At 50.3% G+C, this 20,810-nt stretch overlaps 1 protein-coding gene across 1 annotated transcript in view; it reads left to right on the top strand.

Moving 5' to 3' along the window:
• Nucleotides 1-20,810, top strand: part of sash1a (SAM and SH3 domain containing 1a) — a 140,643-nt gene that overhangs the window by 117,369 nt on the left and 2,464 nt on the right. The window contains 16 exon segments of the mRNA XM_047021212.1: nucleotides 295-335; nucleotides 744-830; nucleotides 1,009-1,121; nucleotides 2,157-2,258; nucleotides 7,336-7,471; nucleotides 7,569-7,993; nucleotides 10,589-10,663; nucleotides 10,914-10,998; nucleotides 11,001-11,056; nucleotides 11,950-12,082; nucleotides 12,495-12,664; nucleotides 13,273-13,482; nucleotides 14,991-15,141; nucleotides 15,284-15,412; nucleotides 17,983-18,989; nucleotides 20,662-20,793. Of these exon segments, the coding sequence (XP_046877168.1) occupies nucleotides 295-335; nucleotides 744-830; nucleotides 1,009-1,121; nucleotides 2,157-2,258; nucleotides 7,336-7,471; nucleotides 7,569-7,993; nucleotides 10,589-10,663; nucleotides 10,914-10,998; nucleotides 11,001-11,056; nucleotides 11,950-12,082; nucleotides 12,495-12,664; nucleotides 13,273-13,482; nucleotides 14,991-15,141; nucleotides 15,284-15,412; nucleotides 17,983-18,989; nucleotides 20,662-20,793 (3,052 nt within the window).

Below are 20,810 nucleotides of genomic sequence, written 5' to 3'. Positions count from 1 at the left end.
GGAGCCTGTCTTCCCCTTCTACCGTGTTTCACCACTGCCCCCTAGTGGTCAACACGTACAACAGCCAATACAGCCGTTCCCTTCTCAAACACATTATTTAATGTCGTTTGTAAATGCATGTCCTCACCTATCCTGCAGTGTGTGGAAATGGAGGTTTGACGATGATGGAGATGAGAATGTGTTCGATGGTGGGGATGTTGGTGTTGGAGGGAGTAGAGTTTGTTTGATATGAACTTGTGTATTTTTTGCGGTGTGTTTGTGGGATTATAATGCTCTCCTGTGTTCTTCTTCCAGGATGTCTCTGCACAAGTCCAGCTCAGAGGACGGTTCTGGAGGTTAGTGTCATCTACACACACACGCACACACACACTCTAGGATACAGTCATGCACAAACATCACACACACAACACAGTCACATTCATACCAATAAGACTCTACTGTACAAAGATTCAACAGACACACATTCCACATCCATGGCAGTGCATGTGAACTGTTGGTGACCCAGAGACAAAGATAGACAGTTTAGTAGGAAACTAGGGGTGAGGATCAGCATTCCTTCCCACTGGCAAGTCTCTGTCTAATGTGTATTCGAAATTCACGAGTGTGAGATCTGGCTTACACACACACACACCGATTGGTCTTAAAGGCTGCCCGTAGGATCCTATTGGGTTTCATTCTTTATCATACGTCCTAACTCCACAGTCAGGGTTCGACGTAAACACCCACTCTCTCCTGACTCGCAGGTAAATGGGATAACAAGAAGAAGAACAAATCCTTCTGGCAGAACTTCCGGAAGTCTCAGAAGGGAGTCGTGAGGCAGATGTCAAAAGGTTCAGTACTGATTCTGTCACCCTTCTGTTTGTTTACCCTATGTCTTCACCATCTCTATCTACCTCCCATATCCCCACAGAGGGAAACTTTAAAATACTGAGACATGGAATCCTGCTCCTCCGCTTTGCTCTACTTGCCCCCCTCCTCACTCCGACCTTTACCCTTTGACCCTGGCAGGAGAGGACATTGGCTACGTGGCCAGTGAGATCACCATGAGTGATGAAGAGCGTATCCAGCTGATGATGATGGTGAAGGAGAAGATGATCACGGTGGAGGAGGCCCTGGCCAGGGTAGGATCCAGTCCTCTCTCCTGGGCCCAGCCTGCCTCTCCTGGGCCCAGCCTGCCTCCAGCACGCCCCAGCCTCCTGCTCCACCTCTCATGGATGGAGCTCTTACTAAAACGACTCACACCTACTAACATGTACCTGGCACATACATGATAATCATGTACTATCCCCATTACACACACACACACACACACACACACACACACACGTTCAGCCCAATCCTCTTGGCTCAGGCTCTTGTGGCATACTGGGGTTTCTGGGGTTCATAGTTGGTGTGTGTGCGGTTGTGGATGTGTTCATGCTGCAGGACATACTGTAGATAGAAATGGTAGCTCAGTAGCTCCCCCTGCTGGTGTGGTGAGAGTGATGCACTGGGGGGTTTGTGAGATGGTGACTGGTTTTTCATTCGTTTCGGTTTTCATTATCGTACGTTTCTCCTCCTTCCCTCTTTCTTTATATCCCTTTTTGTGCTCTGTTATCCTATTATTTATTTCCTACCGTTCCTCCCCTCCCTCTCCTCCCCCTTTTCTCCTCCAGTGGGAGAGCATGTCTGACTGGTTTGCAGTTCTCTAGCACCAGGTCGCTCTCCACAAGGCAGACATTGATTCTCCTGCCCCCTGTTTCCAATTCTCTGGCCTACTATTGGGTATCAACCCTCTTTCTCTGTGATTGACACTCAAACAAACCAATCAGACTCCGCAATCAATGGGCAGCCTCTGTGGACAGTTGTGTTTGTGGACTGGTACTCGTGATGTGTTGGTGGTGGCCCTGTTTGTAGGCCTGTGTTTATGTCTGTTTTCGGAGTTCAATGTAAAACATGTTGTGTGTTTTACTCTGTGTATGCAAATTACCTTTCGTGCACTTGTAATGAGTGTGGGCATTGAAGAGTGTTGTGTGAGTGTGTGTTTGTGTCAATCTATGTGTGGACTGCATGTGTGTGTGTGTGTGTGTGTGTTTGTGCGTGTGGAGGCAGCAACCTCGTCCCCAGTGTACCAGGAGGACGACCTCTGTCATAACTCTTGTTCTCCGTGCGTGTAGCTGAAGGAGTATGAGAGCCAGAGCAGACAGTCCAGCAGTGCTGATACTGCAGAGTGGACTGATGGATCCAGTCTCAATCTAAACCAGTCCTCAAACTGCAACGTAAGTACTTCATACATACCCACTCACACACACACACAGACACACACAAATACTTCTTAACCCTTGACCCCTCATCCCTTCTCCTTTGAGCTCTGATCTATGAGCCTCCACCCCTGACCCCTTGTCCCCTCACCTCTGACCCCTCACCCCTGACCGTCTCAGTGACCTCAACGACTCCAACAGGAAGCTTCGCAGGAGAGCGGACATCTTTGTTGTGTCTCCGTTGTAACCTTGAATGTGATGTGATTGTTGTTTGTTCCAACCTGTCTTATGTTTGACTGGGTATGTGTGCAAGGGCAGGCCAGTGAATCACTCTGCCTGCTCTTTCCTTTGTGGTGCATTCAGCTCATGTTGTGTTTGACCATGACGTGTCCTTATACAGACACCATGTTCTTGTCCAGCTCATATGGCAGTGATGATACTTACCTAATTAAACATCCTTAAGTAACATCAGCATCACGTTATCTTTTCCCTATTCCTGTCCAACTTCATCTCTGTCTCTCTCTGTCTCTCTCTGTCTCTCTGTCTCTCTCTGTCTCTCTCTGTCTCTCTCCCACCCTTCTTCCCTTCCCCTCTCCATCCATCCATCCTCCCCTCTCTCTTTCTCTTCCTCCTCTGTCTCTCTCTCTCTGTTTCCTTCTCCTTTTCTCCCTCCCTCTCTGTCGCTGTTCTTCTCAGCCAAACTAAGGCATGCCCTCCCCCAGCATGCCTGCATTCCTCTCCCTCTCTATCCCCAGAGCTGGGTCATAGCAATCAGCATGGGTGGGACCGGGGAGGATGAGATAGAGGCTCATGCCCAGGCTGAGGCACTCTTTCCTGGCTAAAAGAGGCGACCATCTGGGGTTGTCCCTGGTGGTCCACGTAGAGAAGGATCACGCTGCAGTGGTCACCCATTACTGCCACGCTTACTTGGCGCTTAGCTGTCAGTCTAATCAGAGACACATTCTGTGGTGAGACATGCCTCAGATCAACCCAGTTGACCGGAGTGACGATGCTGTGACTTGGCTCAGAACAGACCATGGTCCTCTAACTGTTCCATCACACCAGGGTGTACATGTGTGGGTTAGTGTGTACATGTGTGGGTTAGTGTGTGCTGGTGTGTGTGTGTGTGGCTCTCAGGGAGGATACAGCATGTGGAGGGTTAGGATGTTGGGAGGATGTTAAAAGTTGTTTTGGAGCCGGCCCAGTGGTCCGTAGGGGGAGAGAGCCCTGTTCTGCTGTGTTGAGCCCAGAAGTGATGTATGCATCCATGGTTCTGGTGATGTGTGTGCGGGGGCTTAGGAATACACTGTGTGTGTCTGTGTGTGTTTGTGTGTGTGTGTTGATGCAGGTCAAGGGTTTTGGAGCAGAACCAGGTCCAGATGGGCTTCCTGCTTCGTACTCTCTCAAAACTATGTACATACACACACATACACACACATAAACACACACACACTTTTTTTTATGCAGCAATGCCATTTTAAATCCTAATATTTCAACAGATCTACTTTATCTATCCACCCTTCCCCTGGTCCAGCCTTCACACTCCCCCTTCAGGATGTGAACAGTCTGCACTTCCTGTTCATCATATTCATTTGACATTTCCTCCAACAGTGGCATGATCTGTGGCAGCATGTACACTCACTCACAAACACACATTCAGGCACACACACTTATACACATAGGCCATTTGTGCACGCTAACAGAGCTTCCTCTCTGGACTGGGTTTCCGGGTGGTGGTAGTGATGGGTCTGGTATCACTGTGTGGTCTCTCCAGCCCGGGTCTGGACCACAGTCTGGCTCTGAACGTTTGATGTGGATGAGTGGGCCGCCCCATGGCCTTGGCACACTGAGGTGCTTGTTAACCCTCGGCGTGCCCCCACAGCCACCACAAGAGAGAGAGAGAGAGAGAGAGAGAGAGAGAGAGAGAGAGAAAGAGAGAGAGAGAGAGAGAGAACGAGAGCGAGTGAGAGAGAGAGAGAGACAGCGAGAGAGAGAGAGAGAGAGAGAGAGAGAGAGAGAGAGAGAGAGAGAGAGAGAGAGAGAGAGGATAAAGGGATGACTGAAGGTGTATTGTTCAGAGGAACAGTTGGCTTGTCTTCGGGGGGCTGCTAGCACACGTCTAGCAGAGGAAGAGAGGGAGGACAAAGATCCCTCACTCCCTCCCTCCTCCCTTGGACCTCTTCAGGAAATGTCTGAGGGCCCTGGGGGGGAGGGGGAGGAGGGGGTGTAAAGTTCCCCTCTTAGAAATGGAATTAGGTCCCCCCTCCATCTTTCCAGTGGTTAATGGTTGTGTGTGTGTGTGTCCATATGTATGCACACGCCTCTCTGTGCTTCCTCTGTCTTACAATCCATCCTCTTTTTGGCTCGCTCGCTCTTCCCCACCCTTCCGTCTCCCTCTTTGCCTCTCTCTCTCGTTCTCTCTCTCAGATCAGAGCCTACATTCCAGGGCTGGTCGTTACAGTGGTGGGGGCCAGAGTAGGGTCTGGGGGGGGCTGAAACGCTGGGATTGTTCTGCAGGCACAACATGCCTTTTCTCTGCTGCCCCACACACCACTGGCGTCCTGCTCCAACACACACACTCTCCGATCTCTCCCTTCTATAGAGCTGTGCTTACCTACTGGCTGCAAGAGAGTGCGTGCATCTTTGAGTGTGTGTGTGCCGCGTTACCAACTTTGTGAGGGACCGTTTGTGTGTGTGTGTGTGTGTGTGTGTGTGTGTGATTGTGAGACTCTGAATACTTCTCGGTGGATATGCTGTTACCAGACTAGACATCCAGTCTAACGAGGTGAGTAACATCACACACACCTGGTTAGCATGCTGAATTAGGTTCCACTGGTTGCTGGGTGTCTGCAGAATGGAGGGACCTGTGTTTATGTAGAGAGAGTTCTGTGTTTCTATGGAGATCTGGGTGTGTGGGATGTTTGTGGTCTGTAGCTACTTTACAGTTCAGCTTTGCTGTGATTTATCAGAGCAGTTCTGACTTGGTTTTCAGGAGAGCTATACCTCGTCATCATGCTCTGCACTGTACAGTATATCCAGCAAGACTAGAAACTGGAGCAGGAATGCTGTTTTCTTTGTATGCGCATGCACGTGTGTGTGCGTTGGCCAGGGGTCATCTCCATGGCTGTGACCTCTGTGACATGGTCCCTCTTGTTTGGCTGCAGTTAGCAGCTTTTCACAGTTGTTTGATTGGCAGTCACAGGTCCCTAGAGGCTTAGTCTCAGGACCAGGGTTCCTGTCGCCTCCTATCTCCTGTCTCCTCTTTCCTGTCTCCTCTTTCTTGTTTCCTTTCTCCTGTTTCCTTTCTCCTGTTTCCTTTCTCGTGACTCTTCTCTCCTGACTTCTCTCTTCTTTCCTGACTCTTCTCTCCTGACTCCTCTCTTCTCTCCTGACTTCTCTCTTCTTTCCTGACTCTTCTCTCCTGACTCCTCTCCTGTGTCTCTGCGGTCTCCCACTCAGAGCTGTTGTTAGTGTCTCTAAGCCTCAATGCTCGGAGCCCTCGGGAGCCAGTGGGGACTGGAAGAGGGCCGTTCCAGCCAGATGTGTTTACTTGAAATGAGAGAGGCTGGGTGTACTGTGTGTGTGTGTTTGTGTGTGTGTGTGTGTGTGTGTGTGTATATGTGTGCGTGTATATGAGAAAGTGGAGGGTTGTTCTTCTCTACAAGCTGAGAGGTCAGAAGTCAAATGAATGCTCTCCGGTCCTGGCCAGGTCCTGTTAACAGATGAATGGCGTGCAGAGCTCACACCCTAGAGACTGGTGAGGTGAGGGGGACGGACGGAAGAGGGATTTATGGGTAATCTGCAGCTCCCATGATGCCACACACACAAGGGATTGTAGATAGGCCCTAGTCATATAGGTTCCCTCCTGGAGAACAGAGTGTAGACCTAGCATCTGTGGTCTACTGTGGTCTACTGCTAATCTCAGAACATCACCCCTACTGTGCACACATACACACACACATACACACATTCTCTCTCGCACACATACATCCACCACGGGGCTGCGGCACAGGGTTGTGTCAGGTGGAGAGTTAGGCAGAGCTGAAAGCTCCACTCTGCAGGACTGGTCTTCCCAGTTTTACAGGCCAGGGATATTCACTCGATGACTGACTGGATGTATGTGTGCGTGGGTTGGTGTGTTGTGTGGGTGTGTATCTGTGCATGTGGACACTGTGTGTGTGTGTGATGCAGTCAGCCTTGGCCGTGGGGGCAGCTGCCTGTGACCAGCCCCAGCGTTGCCGTGGAGACCGGTGGAAAGAGAAACAAGTGTGGGTGGTGGACCCAGAGAGACTGTGGTGCTGCCAGGACCTCCACTGGGCCAAACCCAGCAGCCAGCACATGAGCCCCCATACGCTGCCAGGGAGGGGGAAGACAGGTTCATGTTTGAGTGTGTGATAGAGAGAGAGACAGAGACAGAGACAGAGAGAAAGAGAGAGATGGGGAGAGAGACAGAGAGAGAGACAGAGAAAGAGAGAGAGAGAGAGAGAGAGAGAGAGAGGGGGAGAGATAGAGAGAGAGAGAATGATTCTGTCGGTGATTATTTATTTCTCTCTCTATTACTCTCTCCATTTCTCTCTTTTTCTCGGTTTTACCCCGTCTCTACTTCCATTCTCTCTCACTCGTGCACAATGGGCCTCTGTGTGTCCAAGCAGCATCCATCCAATGGGCCTCTGTGTGTCCAAGCAGCATCCATCCAATGGGCCGGGCGGCTCCATTAGCCAGTAAACATTCTGTCAACTCTTCAGCAGGCAGCACGTTCTAACTGCAAACCCATATCTGTGTATTGGTTAGGTCATACAGTGTGGTTTATTGTATAAGCTACACGTCCCACAATGCGTTCTCAACCAATCCAAAGCCTTCATGTTCTCATATTACTAATTGTGACCATCCATCTGAAACACCCACCATCATCCATGACCCCATGTCACTGTGTCTAGTCCAACTTAACCTTGTTCATATGTGTGTGTAGACTAACTGCGTCAACTGAGTCAACAAAACTGTTGAGCTTTGTGAGTGATACATTACAAAATCTTTCCTCCTATCTTCTCTGCGATAAACCTCTGGTCTCATCTGTCTCTCTCTCTCTCTACCTCAGTCTCGTGAGCAGTCAGACGACGAGCAGTCGGAGGACTCGGTGAAGTTCAAGCGCCTCCACAAGCTGGTCAACTCCACACGCCGCGTCCGCAAGAAGCTCATCAAGGTGGACGAGGGAAAGAGGCACGGCTCTGAAGGTAGGGAGCGCCCATGAATCCAACCTGTCAGGAGTGACTACATTCCCCTTGACTGGAAGGTGAGAATGATCCAAATGGCCCTCGTCTCTGCTCGTAGATTCCCTGAGTCTGGAGGCGTCGCCCACCTGTGAGGACAACACAGCCCTGTACACCGGGGTCCTGAAGAAGCCCTTGGCGCCCCAGGACGCCTCGCTGTCCTCCCTGGCCCAGGACCAGCTCTCCCTTGACGGGGACACCGACAGCCTGACCACCTCCCCCTCCTCCAGCAGCCTGGACACCTGGTCCGGGCACAAGCTGGTGAAGACTTTCAGCAAGTCCTCCAGCACCCACGGCCTGATCCGACCCCCCCGGAGGGCCCCCGTGGGCTGTGGGGGTCTGGGGGGCGGCGGGGCCGCCGGGGCGGGGGGCAGCGGGTCCTCCTTCTCTGAGCTGGAGGGGTGCGCGCCAGAGGACGAGGGGAAGGTGTCCCGCTCCATGACGGAGGGAGAGATGCGCAAGGCCCTCAGCTCCCTCTCCCATGGGGTAAGTAGCAACGAGAGCCTCTACGCCTTCTACGGCCTTACTAAGCCCCGCCCTAAACCACACCCCCAGTCCCGCCTCCTGGTGTCCCTGGACGACGCCCAGGGAAGCCCCAAATCCTCCCGGCAACAGCACCACCAGCAAGGCAGCTGGACCCACAAGAAGCCCGACCCCAACTACGCCTACTCCACCAAGCACCTCCTCTACCAGCGTTCCCGTGGCAATGCCAAGACCCCGCCCCAGCCCTCCTCGCCCTCCCCGTCACCCGCCCGCTGCGACCTCGCCAAGGCCAAAGGGGGCGGGGGCGGGTTGGGGGGCGGTGGGGTAGGCTGCGGGAGCTGGGCCTTCCCATCTCGCCGTCTCCGTGGTCGCACGGCGGTCAGCGAGCTGAACATCACCTACGTGGTGGAGCGCAGCCTCTACGGCCATCTTAACTGGGCCCAGCTGGTCCGGCCCGTCACGCTCAGCCGCGCAGAGCGCCGCTGCCTATTGGAGGAGGACAGGGAGGCGGACAGGAAGTGGGCGGCTAGCGTGGACCGCTGTACCAAGCGTGTGCTGTTGCGCATCCAGCAGAAGTCTGTGAGTTGGTATGGCGGGGTGGAGACAGCTCCCTCATCTGGTCAGGAGAACCTGGTTCGCCTCAAGGCTGCAGAATAGCTCTATATGCTTGATCAAATCCTTGTGCTCAAGTTTGTACGTTTTCAATCCACTGTCAAGGAGTGTGGCTGTGCCCTTGTCACAGGGCAAGTGTGTGGGCAAGTGTGAGAAAAGAAGAGTGTAACTGGCCTTTAGACAACGTTAGCCCGGTTGGGCCCAGGGACTGAACAAGTCCACTGGGACAGAAGTGAAGGAGGGGAAGAACCAGGGTTCTGACGGGTCACCGCACTCGGCCTCTGAAACGAGGGAGGGGTTTAAAGGGTGGAGATAGAGAGAAAGAGGAAGAAGAGAATACAAAAAGAGGACAGAACAGCAGAGCAGTGAGTGGAGATATTTACTAATAGTAATAAGCATGATGCAGTCATTTACAAAACAAGCATTAACTCGTGAAATAGTTCAGTATTAATTTGTTAAAAAAGGTACAGTAGAAATAACTATTCTGCAGCCCTGAGGAAGCCTGAGGCAACACTGCCTTGTACCCCTCACATCAGTACACAACCTCATCCATAAACATTTTTGTCCATCCGTTTTTTGATGGTTACTTTGGTCCGTGTGCCTCCATCCTCAAGTCATACGATGTCACGGATGTTTCCTTTTTTCTTCTCTTTTTTTGCACCTGTTCTGTGGAAGACCTGTGCATTGCCATTCCATTGAACATCACTGTAGGACTCATCTCCAGCCTTCCTCTTGGATGCCTCTCCAGTCGTTCTCCAAACAGCAGCTTTCCTTGGAAGCTCCGTGCGACACGGTTGTGTGGGGCTAGCAGCCGGAGTTCTATTTAGTCTAATAGTACCCTGTTACTGTAAATAAGTACTGCTCCCAGCGTGACCCAATCACAGGAAGAATCTGAGGCCGCAGTTCCTGGAACCTTCTAGATCATTAGAGATGCCCTATTAAGATTAGATTAAATTAAGGGCTGCTCTTTAGCGCTGTGTGAATGTATAGATGTGTGTATGCGCGTGTTCACTTCCGTGTGTGTGTGGTGGCTGGAGGTCAAAGGCAGGTCAGTGCTAAGATGATCCACCTCTCATCTACTCGGGACCCTTATCTTCCATCTCGTGACTTGGCTCACCTTATCTCAGTTCTCTCCCCTTGGAAATCATGTTACTGGAGAAATCAGATAAGGAATCCCAGCTGCCATGACCCTGTCAAAGACACACTGCACACTGAAGAAGCCCCCCTCCATGATGGCTCTACAACCTCTAAACATAATAATGTTCCTTAAGATTCTGCTCTCTGCCACACTCAAGAGCCCTCAGGCTCTTTTGATGCACCCAGAAAATGTGTGTGTTTCCATCCTAAATAACCCACTAATAGCCAACCACCAGAGTGTTATACTTGGGTTGGGCGGTGTGTGTGTGGGCGTGTATGTGTGTGTGTGTGTGTGCGTGTGTGTGTTTGATACCCTCATAAAGATACTTAATGTTGGGCTCCAGCTTGACCACATCAAACCTAATGATCTCACATGATTTCTTTTACATAATAATAAAGTCCCCATGGCTTTAGAGGTTTAAATGAACATAACCCAACCATGCAACTACAATAACTGCATCTCTCCAGGGACAAGCTAACCAGCCAAACCTTTCTTTAATGATGACTTCACACTTACTTGCTTTAAGAGGCTTCCATATACATTTTTCATGTGACATCATATTTATTTCCTGTAGACCCTTATGAGATCATACCATGACATAGTTATTTCATGAGCAGACTGACACCAGTCACCCAGCAGCTCCATACATAATCCATACATGCAGTCTGACTGCTGCCATTGTGGTGCCAAGCATGAATCATCTGTGATCTGACTCCTACTGAGCAAGAATGTGGAAAAGATGTCACTTGAAATCAGACTGATTTTCTCTGTTCTCTCTTTTCCTCTTTCTCTCTTGGCCTGTCTGTCTTTCTCTATTGGCCTGTCTGTCTTTCTCTCTCCGCTCTCAGAGGACGTGCAGTTTCGGAGGGTTCGACCTGTCGAACCGCTCGCTCCATGTTGTCAGCACCGGGTCAGAGGCTAATGTAAGTACGCTATCAGTACCGGATGGTTTGTTGTGGGTCAATGCTGTGGGGGCTAACTGACCTCCCAATGTACTCAATCAATCTCTTTGTTCCCCCCCATCTCTTGCTCTCAATCCCTCTCCTTGCCTCTCACTCTCTCTCACTCTGCCTCTCTCCCATTTCACTAACGCTCTCGCTCACTCTCTCACTCGTATCCTCTCTCTCTCTCGCTCTCTCTCTCTCGCTCTCTCTCTCTCGCTCTCCCCCTCAGAGTAAAGACCAGGAGGCAATCTATCGTGAGGTGGTCAAGTCTCCCAACCCCTCTCGTATTTCTCTGGGGAAGAAAGTCAAATCTGTCAGGAGACCATGAGGAAACGCATGTCCAAGAAGTACAGCAGCCCCCTGTCTGAACAGGTACACACACACACACACACACAAAAGATCTTTGTTTCTGTTCTCAGTCTGGCCCTGTATGTGTGAGTGCGTGGGTGTGTTTGTGTTGGTTACGGAATAAACAGAGAAAAAGAGTGAGCGAGCAAGACACACACACACCTCCGACACAGCTGTCCCCCCTCTCAATGTCGGTCCCTCCAAGGCTGACGGGGTGTGTTTGTGTGTCCGTGTTGAAGTCACTGACATCATGCAGTGAAGCGTATCATTGTGTGTGTATTAACTTGGCTCATATACATCAGCATTCACAAACACACTAGTGGATTCACGGTCTAATTCACATGGGCCCTTTTCCTTGGGCCCAGAGGCTGGATCCCTTGGCCTCTGCAGCCTCTAGGTGTGTCCTGATCTCCAGACCTCTTCACACACCCACTGGGACAAACAGCTCTCACAATGGCAGCCTCAATACACTCAATGATGGGAGAAGTCAGGATTATGTTGCTTTGAACAATTTTGGCAGCCACAGAGGCTGTAAATGTCCCGTCTCACCAGACAGCCTCCTCACTGGCTTTTCTTTAGGACACAGTGCCCCCTGGTGGTGGAGTAAAGTAGTGTAGCCAGTCCACGAAGGGGTAGATGAACGATCACAGTGAATCATGGAGTGTATGTGAATTATACTAACCTCCTGTTATGGTTTCTCGCCCTCCTCCACCATTTCTTCCACCCATTTATCTCATCTGTCCTCACTTTCACTCCCTCTCACTTTCTTATCTATCCACCATCTATCCCTCTCCCTTAATGTTCTCCCTGTCTCCACTGTCTGTGCACCCCTCTCCCCTTTCTTTCCCTCCCCCCCTACATCTCTCCTTCTCCTGCCACCCTCCTCTCTCTGTCATTGACGTCGTCCTCGTCTCCAGTCCAGCCCTGACGGGGCCCCCGGCTCCCCCCATTCCCCCCAGCCGGACACAGACTCCCTGGAGAAGCCCAAGCTGAAGGCAGGAGGTTCTGTGGAGAGTCTCCGTAGCTCCCTTAGTGGACAGAGCTCCATGAGTAAGTGTGTGCGTGCGTACGTGGCTGTGCGTGTGTCTATTCACCATCGGGCTCATGCCTACCTGTAACACTATAAAAAAGTCAATTCACACGTTTTACTGAGGGGGTCAGATGAAAAGCACTGTCTGATATTTGACCACAAGAGGGCGCTATGATTGCATTTTATTCCAATCTCCACACTGCCTTGGATAACAATTTGTCATTCCAATGAACTTCAGATTTAACCCTGTCTGGTAGAGTTAGAGACTTCATTGTATTAATATCCAAAGATCTTCACCCCTCACACATTCAAATAATATACAGTATATACTGTGAATCCTCTGTAAAATGACATCATATGCAGTGTCATCTGTTGACCGCATGTGGTCATGAAGTGGCCAGCCCGGTCATAGTGTGGTCATTGTTGTTCCAGGTGGTCAAACGGTGAGCACCACAGACTCGTCGGCCAGTAACAGAGAGAGTGTCAAGTCTGAGGACGGGGACGACGAGGAGCCTCCGTACAGAGGGCCCTTCTGTGGCCGAGCCAGGGTCCACACCGACTTCACCCCCAGCCCCTACGACTCAGACTCCCTCAAACTGAAGGTACACACCAGCACTTCTACACACGTTTTCACACGGGTACACACGCTCATATCCCTGTGAGAGTCTCACTGAAACGGAAGATAACACACACCACAGAAACTCATCTTATCTTGAACACACATTCGTGAGAGACATTTCTCAACTTGTGGTGTGTTTTTTTCTTGCATTTGACTTTTATATGTTTTGCATTTATTTAAATGCTGACTGAGACATATTTTCCAACTCTCTCTTACTCTTTCTATTCCTTTCTCTCTGGTCATTCTCTCTCTCTCTGGTTTTTCTCTCTCTCTCTGGTCTTTCTCTCTCTCTCTCTCTCTGGTCTTTCTCTCTCTTTCTGGTCTTTCTTTCTCTCTCTGGTCTTTCTCTGTCTCTCTCTCTGGTCTTTCTCTCTCTGTTTTTTCTCTGTGTCTCTCTCTGGTCTTTCTCTCTCTGGTCTTTCTCTCTCTCTCTCTCTCTCTCTCTCTCTCTCTCTCTGGTCTTTCTCTCTCTCGCTGGTCTTTCTCTGTCTCTCTCTCTGGTCTTTCTCTCTCTCTCTCTGGTCTTTCTCTCTCTCTTTCTGGTCTTTCTCTCTCCCTCTCTGGTCTCTCTCTCTCTCTCTGGTCTCCCAGAGAGGGGATGTGATCGACATCATCAGTAAGCCTCCCATGGGTACCTGGATGGGCCTGCTGAACAACAAGGTGGGCACCTTCAAGTTCATCTACGTGGACGTGCTGAGCGAGGAAGAGGAGAAGCCCAAGAGAGCGGTGAGGAGGAGGAGGAAGGGCCGCCCTCCCAAACCCAGCTCTGTCGAGGAGCTGCTGGAACGCATAAACCTCAAGGTGAACACGCACACGCATGCCCACACAGACGCACACACACACGTACTGTACGTGTGAATAATGTTTTTCTACATGCATGAGCACTCACAGAGTACAGACAGCAAAGAACATACACAAATACCTCACTCCCACATATACATATCACACCGTAACCAACCCTTCAATTAAGCTAAATCTCCAGAACACACCCCAGCTGGCTAGCCTAGCTGCCCCAAGGAGAGAGACTCATAGGTGGACTGAGTCGGTGGCCAGCCCATCCAAGTGGAGCTCCGTGATTAGAGACCATGCAACTGAATGTCTAAATCCTGTACTTCCCTCAAGGACATGACAGTTGCAGCCATATCGTTAAATGGTTGGGAGGGTTTGGTCAAATACGTTATTACAGCCCTCAGGGCCTTCTTGGGAGAGCTATCTGTCCATGTGTGTCTGGAAACCCTTGACATGTCACTCAGCACATACGTAGTTCTCACCTGACAAACATCCACCACATGTAGCAGGCAGGTAGACTAAACACAATTTCCCAGAACCACCCATTACAAATCGCTAACGGTATAAGAGTATTTTTACCCTCAGGTGTTTTGGCTTGCCTGGTCTGTCCCATGTCAAGCTACTGATGAATCAATATTCTGTGTCTTTTTTCAGATTTTTCTGTTTTTGCTTGAAATGCATTTTTTACTTGTGTAAACATGTGGACATGTGGAGTTTTAGCCCACGTAGATGCTAACATAGCTGCTGTTTTTTGTCTGTGGTCACCTCTGCAGTCTCCCTTTCCTTAATCAATAGGGATCTCAGCACCAGCTCTATTATCTCAGACTGAAAAAGACACAATTTCCCAGCATGCTGATTAACAGTTTGCGTTGGTGACTCCATGTCTGTGTGTCATGCCTCTCACAAGTGGGGGTCCACCACAAGTTCAAAAAGCACCCGAACGCCATCTATCATTTAGGTGGCAGCTAAGTGTGATTGGGTGACATGATAATGTTAGTTGTGACCAGTCAGAGACACATGAGATCAGCATCGTAGACTGGAGGTTGCTGTGGGAGAGATGTCCCGCGACATGATGACTAGCTGTGTGTGTGTGGATGTGGGTGTGTGTGTGGGTGTGTAGCCTTGTCTCATGTGGTTGAGACGTGGAGCAGGGAGTGTCCCCACCCTCATCCCTGTCTTCACCCTTCCTCAACGTGGTGTTGCTGTAGCAACAAGAAACGATCAGCCTTGTATGAGCTTCAGGTGCTCATCAACAGTGGTTCATATTGACTCCATTCATTACAAATGTGTAGGACCTTCTTGAGAGTTACTGGCTGGTCCCAGGTCAGGTCTATTTCTCGATAGCTTATAGTATGTCAGAGTCAGGTTTCAGGTAGAGAAAACTGACCTTGAATCAGCCTAAAGAACCCAAAGGAACCCTCTGCTGTCACGTTTGAACAGAAGCTATGTAGGAGTCAGGACTTGATAGTCAGCCTGTAACACGGGAGCCCCCTTCCTGATGGTGACCCTGTCCCCTCCAGGAGCACATGCCCACCTTCCTGTTCAACGGCTACGAGGACCTGGACACCTTCAAGCTGCTGGAGGAGGAGGACCTGGACGAGCTGAACATCCGGGACCCCCAGCACCGCGCCGTGCTGATGACCGCCGTGGAGCTGCTGCAGGAGTATGACAGTGAGCACAGACCCATGAGGAAGCCCGACGGGGTGTCGTAGCCTCCATCCTGGGCGACGTCTCCGTGTCATGTGACTTTTTTGAGCACCGTGTCAGTGTTTCATGGTTACATTGGTGCATGTGTGTGTGTTTGTGTTTTCAGGCAGCAGTGATCCGGAGCGAAGCGGACTGTCAGGTTCCCAGGAGAAACTGCTGTCTGAGGGACACAGCCTAGTCGGCGACTCCCCCCGAGATTCAGGATGCTACGAGAGCAATGAGAACCTGGAAAATGGTAATGATAGCCTAGCCTAGTCCTAGCCAAATGCTAACGGGACTTGCCTGGCTGTAGCTTAGCCTACCCTAGCGCTACGGTGACTGCCAGTCTTCCCTCTCTCCTGGCCTCGTCCTGCACCTCCTCTGCCATGCTTCAGCACTCTAACCACCTTCCCCATCAACGCTCCTCCAGATGATCGCCAGCCAATTAAACTCCTCCTCTCTGTGTCATCTGCATATCTCCGCCCCTCAACTCCACCCACCTCTCCCTTGCTTCCTACTGTACTAGAGGGACAATATATGTCTCTTTCTTTTTCTCTCATTTCTGTCTCTTTACCTACCTCTCTCTCTCTCACACACACAAACCTACTCACTTTCCTTTCTGTTTTTCTGCCCTTTCACTCCACTCTCTCCATCTCCAGGCCTTCTCTTTCATCACTTCCGAGGCCCTATCCTAAGGGAGTGCATTCTCGTCCCCAGGCTGCAAGGCCTAGTCCACCCCTCGGTCACGACGCCTTATAAGGCCCAAAGGGACAACCACACACTAACTCACGGAGCTCTCCCTCTGAAACCTAGCCCCCTTAGCATCCAGCCTCGCCAGGCTCTCATTGGACCCAGGGACCCCCCTCCTCCCCCTCCTGCTCCTCTCACGCTCCAAGAGCTGCTCCTGATTCAGGAGGGAGAGACAGAGCACAGCTCAGTCAAAGAGTTCTTCTGTTGAAAGGTGTTATGAAGCGGTATGAGTCTCTGGGACATTAAGACATGGCCAGGCCATTTGTTACTAATTGGAATGGTTCCAAATGCGGTGGGGAGAAATGTATGAGTGGAAAAAACGTTGATGCTGATCATGTGATCAAGTTCTGATTCTTCCATTGCCAGGGCATTCTTTGTCCATGCCATTTCAGTTTGTTCAAATTGTAACCTTTATCATATTTATTTTCGTAGTGACCATGTTGCACAAATGATCGTACGTGCCTAAACAGCTTTGAGAAGAAAAATCTTGGTTTAAATATTTGAACTGTAATGGATACAATAGCATTACATGCTATCCTTTTATTTAGATATTTGTTAGATTTGAAGCTACTTGTATATTTGAGACAACTCCCCAAGGCTGTGCTTTATTCCTCTATGGTTGGGCCATCTTTCTGTGTCATAATTCATAAACCATAGCTGTCATAACTTCTCTTGTCATAACTTTCTCAGTGAGTGTCAGTCAAATGACTGATTCCCACCTGTTTAATGTGCGTGTGTGTGTGTGTGTCCGAGTGTGTGTCTGTTTGTGTTTGTCTGTGTGTTTCATACTGTTAAAAATGTGCAATCTATCTGCCTCGGTAGAGATGTGAGTTGTGGAATAAACAGCTTCAGTAACAGAACATCTTCGGCCTTCTTTGTTTCTTTCATATCTATCTTTCTTTTCCTGTGTGTTTCTTTTCTTCATCCTGGTTAACACGCCTCACCAGCAGCATAACATTCAGCATTTTGGATCAGTTTCTATTTCTGTTTTCTATGGTGTAGGCATACTGTAGGGCCTCATCTCCTTCATAGATCTGATCCAGGGTCTCAGTCACACACATCCTGCTGCATGATGTGCAGTCTTCACAACTATTACATGTCCCTCCCTCACAGTCCTGTACTAAAGATTGTATTTGTGCTGTCTAGGTAGTACACCACACCACAGAATCAACTGTTTCTTTATGGAAATGGATTATATCGATGGGGTCATTTGTTTTGTTGAATGATGATCACTTCCATCAGAATGTAAATGAGATCAAAGAGGAGCCATCCAGACGGAGGTTCCTTATGTCTCCGTTTAATGAAAAGCATCCCATATTTCACTCAGTGCCAATTCAAATGATAGACAGTGAATGGACTGTTTCCAAGAGATTCTTTCTTCTATGTTCAATATTTGATTTTATTTGTGCCCCCTGAGACTTCATCACCAACTTGTTTTTAATAATTCAAGTCTGGTGAGCTTTATTAAAAAACAGAAATATTATCACGGCACACATCAATAGCCAGTGAATTAGAAACACTGACCACAATCCTGTGCTCTTAATGAAAGCTCTCCCAAGAAATAAGAAAAGTGATAACTCGGCACACTTCAAAGCCCAAAGTAGATGATGTCACCAGGCGGTTCATAGAGTGTTACCCACCACAGAGCTGAGCCCAGCCCATACGTTACTGTGTGTTTCCATCTGTTTGTGTATAAGCTGAGCGAGATGGTGGGCCAGCGTAAGACGGCCTTTGTCTTTAGAGACACTCTGTATAGGTAACTGCAGTCTGAAGTCTTGTTATTACATAGACTGATCCCAGACTGGATGACGTGCAGGATCACTATGTGCTCATGGCCCCCTTTCTCCACTTCTCTCTCTGTTTGGAGTCTAAACAGTCCATGAGTCCAATTCCAATTGGGGAGAAACAAAACTCAGATTTAGTCCAATACCCCCACCAACAATCTAATATCACCACAAACAGTCCAATACCCCTGTCAACATTACTTCCACCAAGAGTCTGATATCCCCACCAACAGGTTTAGAAGTGCTTCCTCTGACTCTAGAATCAAGCAGGGGGGTGTGTCCTTTGTTTCAGGCAAGAGCAGGAAGACGTCTCGCTCTAGCCGGTCGTCAGGAGGACTACAGTCCCCAGACTACCCCACCCTGCCCATGACCCAGTCCACAGAGGCCCTGCAGCAGAACAAGAGGGAGCGCAAGTTCCCCAAGGGCTTCTTCCACAAGCCCAACCTGCGAGGCTTCAACCTGCTGGGGCTGAGGAAGAGCCACCGCCGGACCCCCATCCCGGCCAGCCGCAGCTGTGAGGAGCTGGATGGACCCCCACAGACTTCCGGACCGCAGGCCTGGAAACGCTCTCACTCCCTGGGGGACCTCCACTGGGAACAGGGCTTTGACCAGAAGAAGGACCACAGTCCGGAGCTTAAACCTGACAAGGGGGTGGTGAAGTCGGTAAGCGTCAGCCCAGCGAAGCCCCCTCTGGGTCCTCCGGCCCAAAGTGGAGGTCCTGCGGTTAGCCCAAAAAGGTTTGCCGATCGCCCGACTGTGCCCTCCCAACTGCCCCTCTGGCCCCCCTCCCCCGCTAGCCCTGCCCCCCAGGCTCTAGAGCCCCTCTCCAGCCCCAGCCCTTCTGAGGCCTCCCCAGGCGGGGAGAGGAGCCACCGGACCCACGCTAAGAAGCCCCCTGTGCCCCCACCCGTACCCATGAAGAAATCCAAGGAGCGCCTCGCCAACGGCCTCCGCCACCCATCCCTCTCCACGCCCGCCTCCCCCTCTCCTACCCACTCCCTCTCCAGCTCCCACCCCCCTAGCCCAGTCATGGGCAGCCCCAGTGGCCCCTCCCTGCCAACAAAGCACCCTTCCAGCAGCACTCCTCCCAGCCCCTCCGCCAGTTCCACAGCTTCAACAGAAGACCAAGACTCTGCCCCTGCCGTGCCCCCTCCCTGGCTGTCCCACTTGCCCGCTGGCAAGGTTGCCGTGGCCAGGAAGGCGTCCCACGCCAAAATGGCGGTGGACCTGCCCACCGTCCTGGAGCAGAGGCTGGAGGCTGAGGGCATCGACCTGACCGAGGAGCCCTACTCCGACAAGGTCAGTCCCCACCGCCTTGTCGACGAGGTGCACACATGTAGGAACTTTCCGTATTAGAGGTGTAAGAAACACTCCTAAGCTGTGTTTTGTGTCCTCTGTAACCTCTGCGTTTTGCGTTTGAGTTCTAACGTGCCCTACTTGACTCAGTCATAACAGTATTCTGTGCCAACAATAGCATTGGCTTGCTTCAATATTAAAAAGAAGGAAAGCTACGTGTGTGTGTGTGTGTGTGAGACGCTATATGAGGGTAAGCCTCTTGTGGGCAGATAGTCATTGCAGTGTGGTGCAGTCTGTTAAGTTTACAGGCCTGGGCCTAGACCCTCTGATACCCCTTTAAAAATGAAACCCCCACACTGCCAGGTTAACCACACATACACATTCTCTCTTGCATACACACACACACAGGCACATGCTCTGATGGCTGGTGCAGAGGTTTGACATATGTAATGGAAACCGCAGACAGAATTGGCTCTTGAGTTTAACCTTGTTCTGAAGGGAGTCTGCTACACCAGTAGGGGTGCTGTAACTAGAGAAAATGTAAATCAATAAACACAAAATTTGAACGCACATTTTATTTCAAATAGAATAGCATTGTGTAAGTCCAAGTCCTATTTTCCCTGGCTGCAGGAAAGGGAATAGTCAAACAGGACACCTGGATTTCCAGTCCGTAGATTTGCATTCTATCCTGCAGCCCTTCTGTCCTCCTCACCTCTCATCCTTTCCTTCAGCTGCCATTCCCTCTTCATCTCAGGGCCTCCATGTTACCTCCTCACCTCCAGCCCTCCTCCTCCCTCCAGCCTCCAGCCTAGTCTGGTTTAGCTGGCCAGGGCTGGCCGGCTCCTGGCCGGAGTTCTAGGTGTCTGGAGTTGTTTTTCTGCATGCAAGGCACTTAATCTAATTCTGACAGATTACTCATGTGATCTCTATCCTGCTGCTCCCAATCCATCTTCTCTTTCTCCCTCTCTCTTTCTCTCTCTCTCTCTCTCTTCGTCCCTTTTTTCCTTGAACAAGACACAACAGTCTAGTTGTTGTCTGTTATTGGATGTCGCCTCATTTCGAAGCCTATGGTTGTTAAGAGTTTGGACTTGTTATTCCACATTACGAGTCTGCTTCATTTGCCTATAAACATCAGAATCTGGGCCTCTCATTCCTCATCATGTCCAAACAGCCACATAAAGGCAGTGGCCTCCCCCGCCTGCTCGGTTTCTGACCGCTACCAAACATGCGGTTCTTGTTGTGAGTCAAGTTGACAGTCAGCGCACCAAGAGTTTATATACAGTTCAGTGTTTAGGTTTCTGACTTGCCCGTCTCTACAAGCTAGCTGACACTTTCTAGAAGCAGAGAGAGAAAAGTGAAGTGGAGATTTTGATATGGGTTAGTCCCAGTCTGATGAAAGCTAAGACAATCCTTTGATTGTTGTTGAATGTCTGTACAGTAATCTTTCACTGCATAGCAATATTGATACATTCCAGACCACGGTTGCCATGGGTTTCACAGTTTGGAGAAGCTGCCAGTCGGAGTTCACATCTGCACTAAACTGAAACTCATCCAAACACATGATAGCAATTTAGACGACACACACTGCACTTCCTGTGTGTGTGTGTAAATGGATGAGTACCTTATTTGAATGTGTCCCTCACACTTCACTGACCCTCACTGTTCCTCCCTCCAGCATGGGCGTTGTGGGATCCCCCAGCCGCTGGTTCAGCGCTACTCAGAGGACCTGGATCAGCCGGTGAAGGAGGTGGCCTCCAGCCTGGACATGGTCCGGGTCAAGCAGCTCCGCAAGCAGCACCGCATGGCCGTGAGTGTCCTCCACAT

The sequence above is a fragment of the Hypomesus transpacificus genome, chromosome 6 (genome assembly GCF_021917145.1).
Source record: "Hypomesus transpacificus isolate Combined female chromosome 6, fHypTra1, whole genome shotgun sequence".
Classification (NCBI taxonomy): domain Eukaryota; kingdom Metazoa; phylum Chordata; class Actinopteri; order Osmeriformes; family Osmeridae; genus Hypomesus; species Hypomesus transpacificus.
Note: the sequence above shows the minus strand (reverse complement) of the source record. Positions and strands in the feature narration are given on the sequence as shown.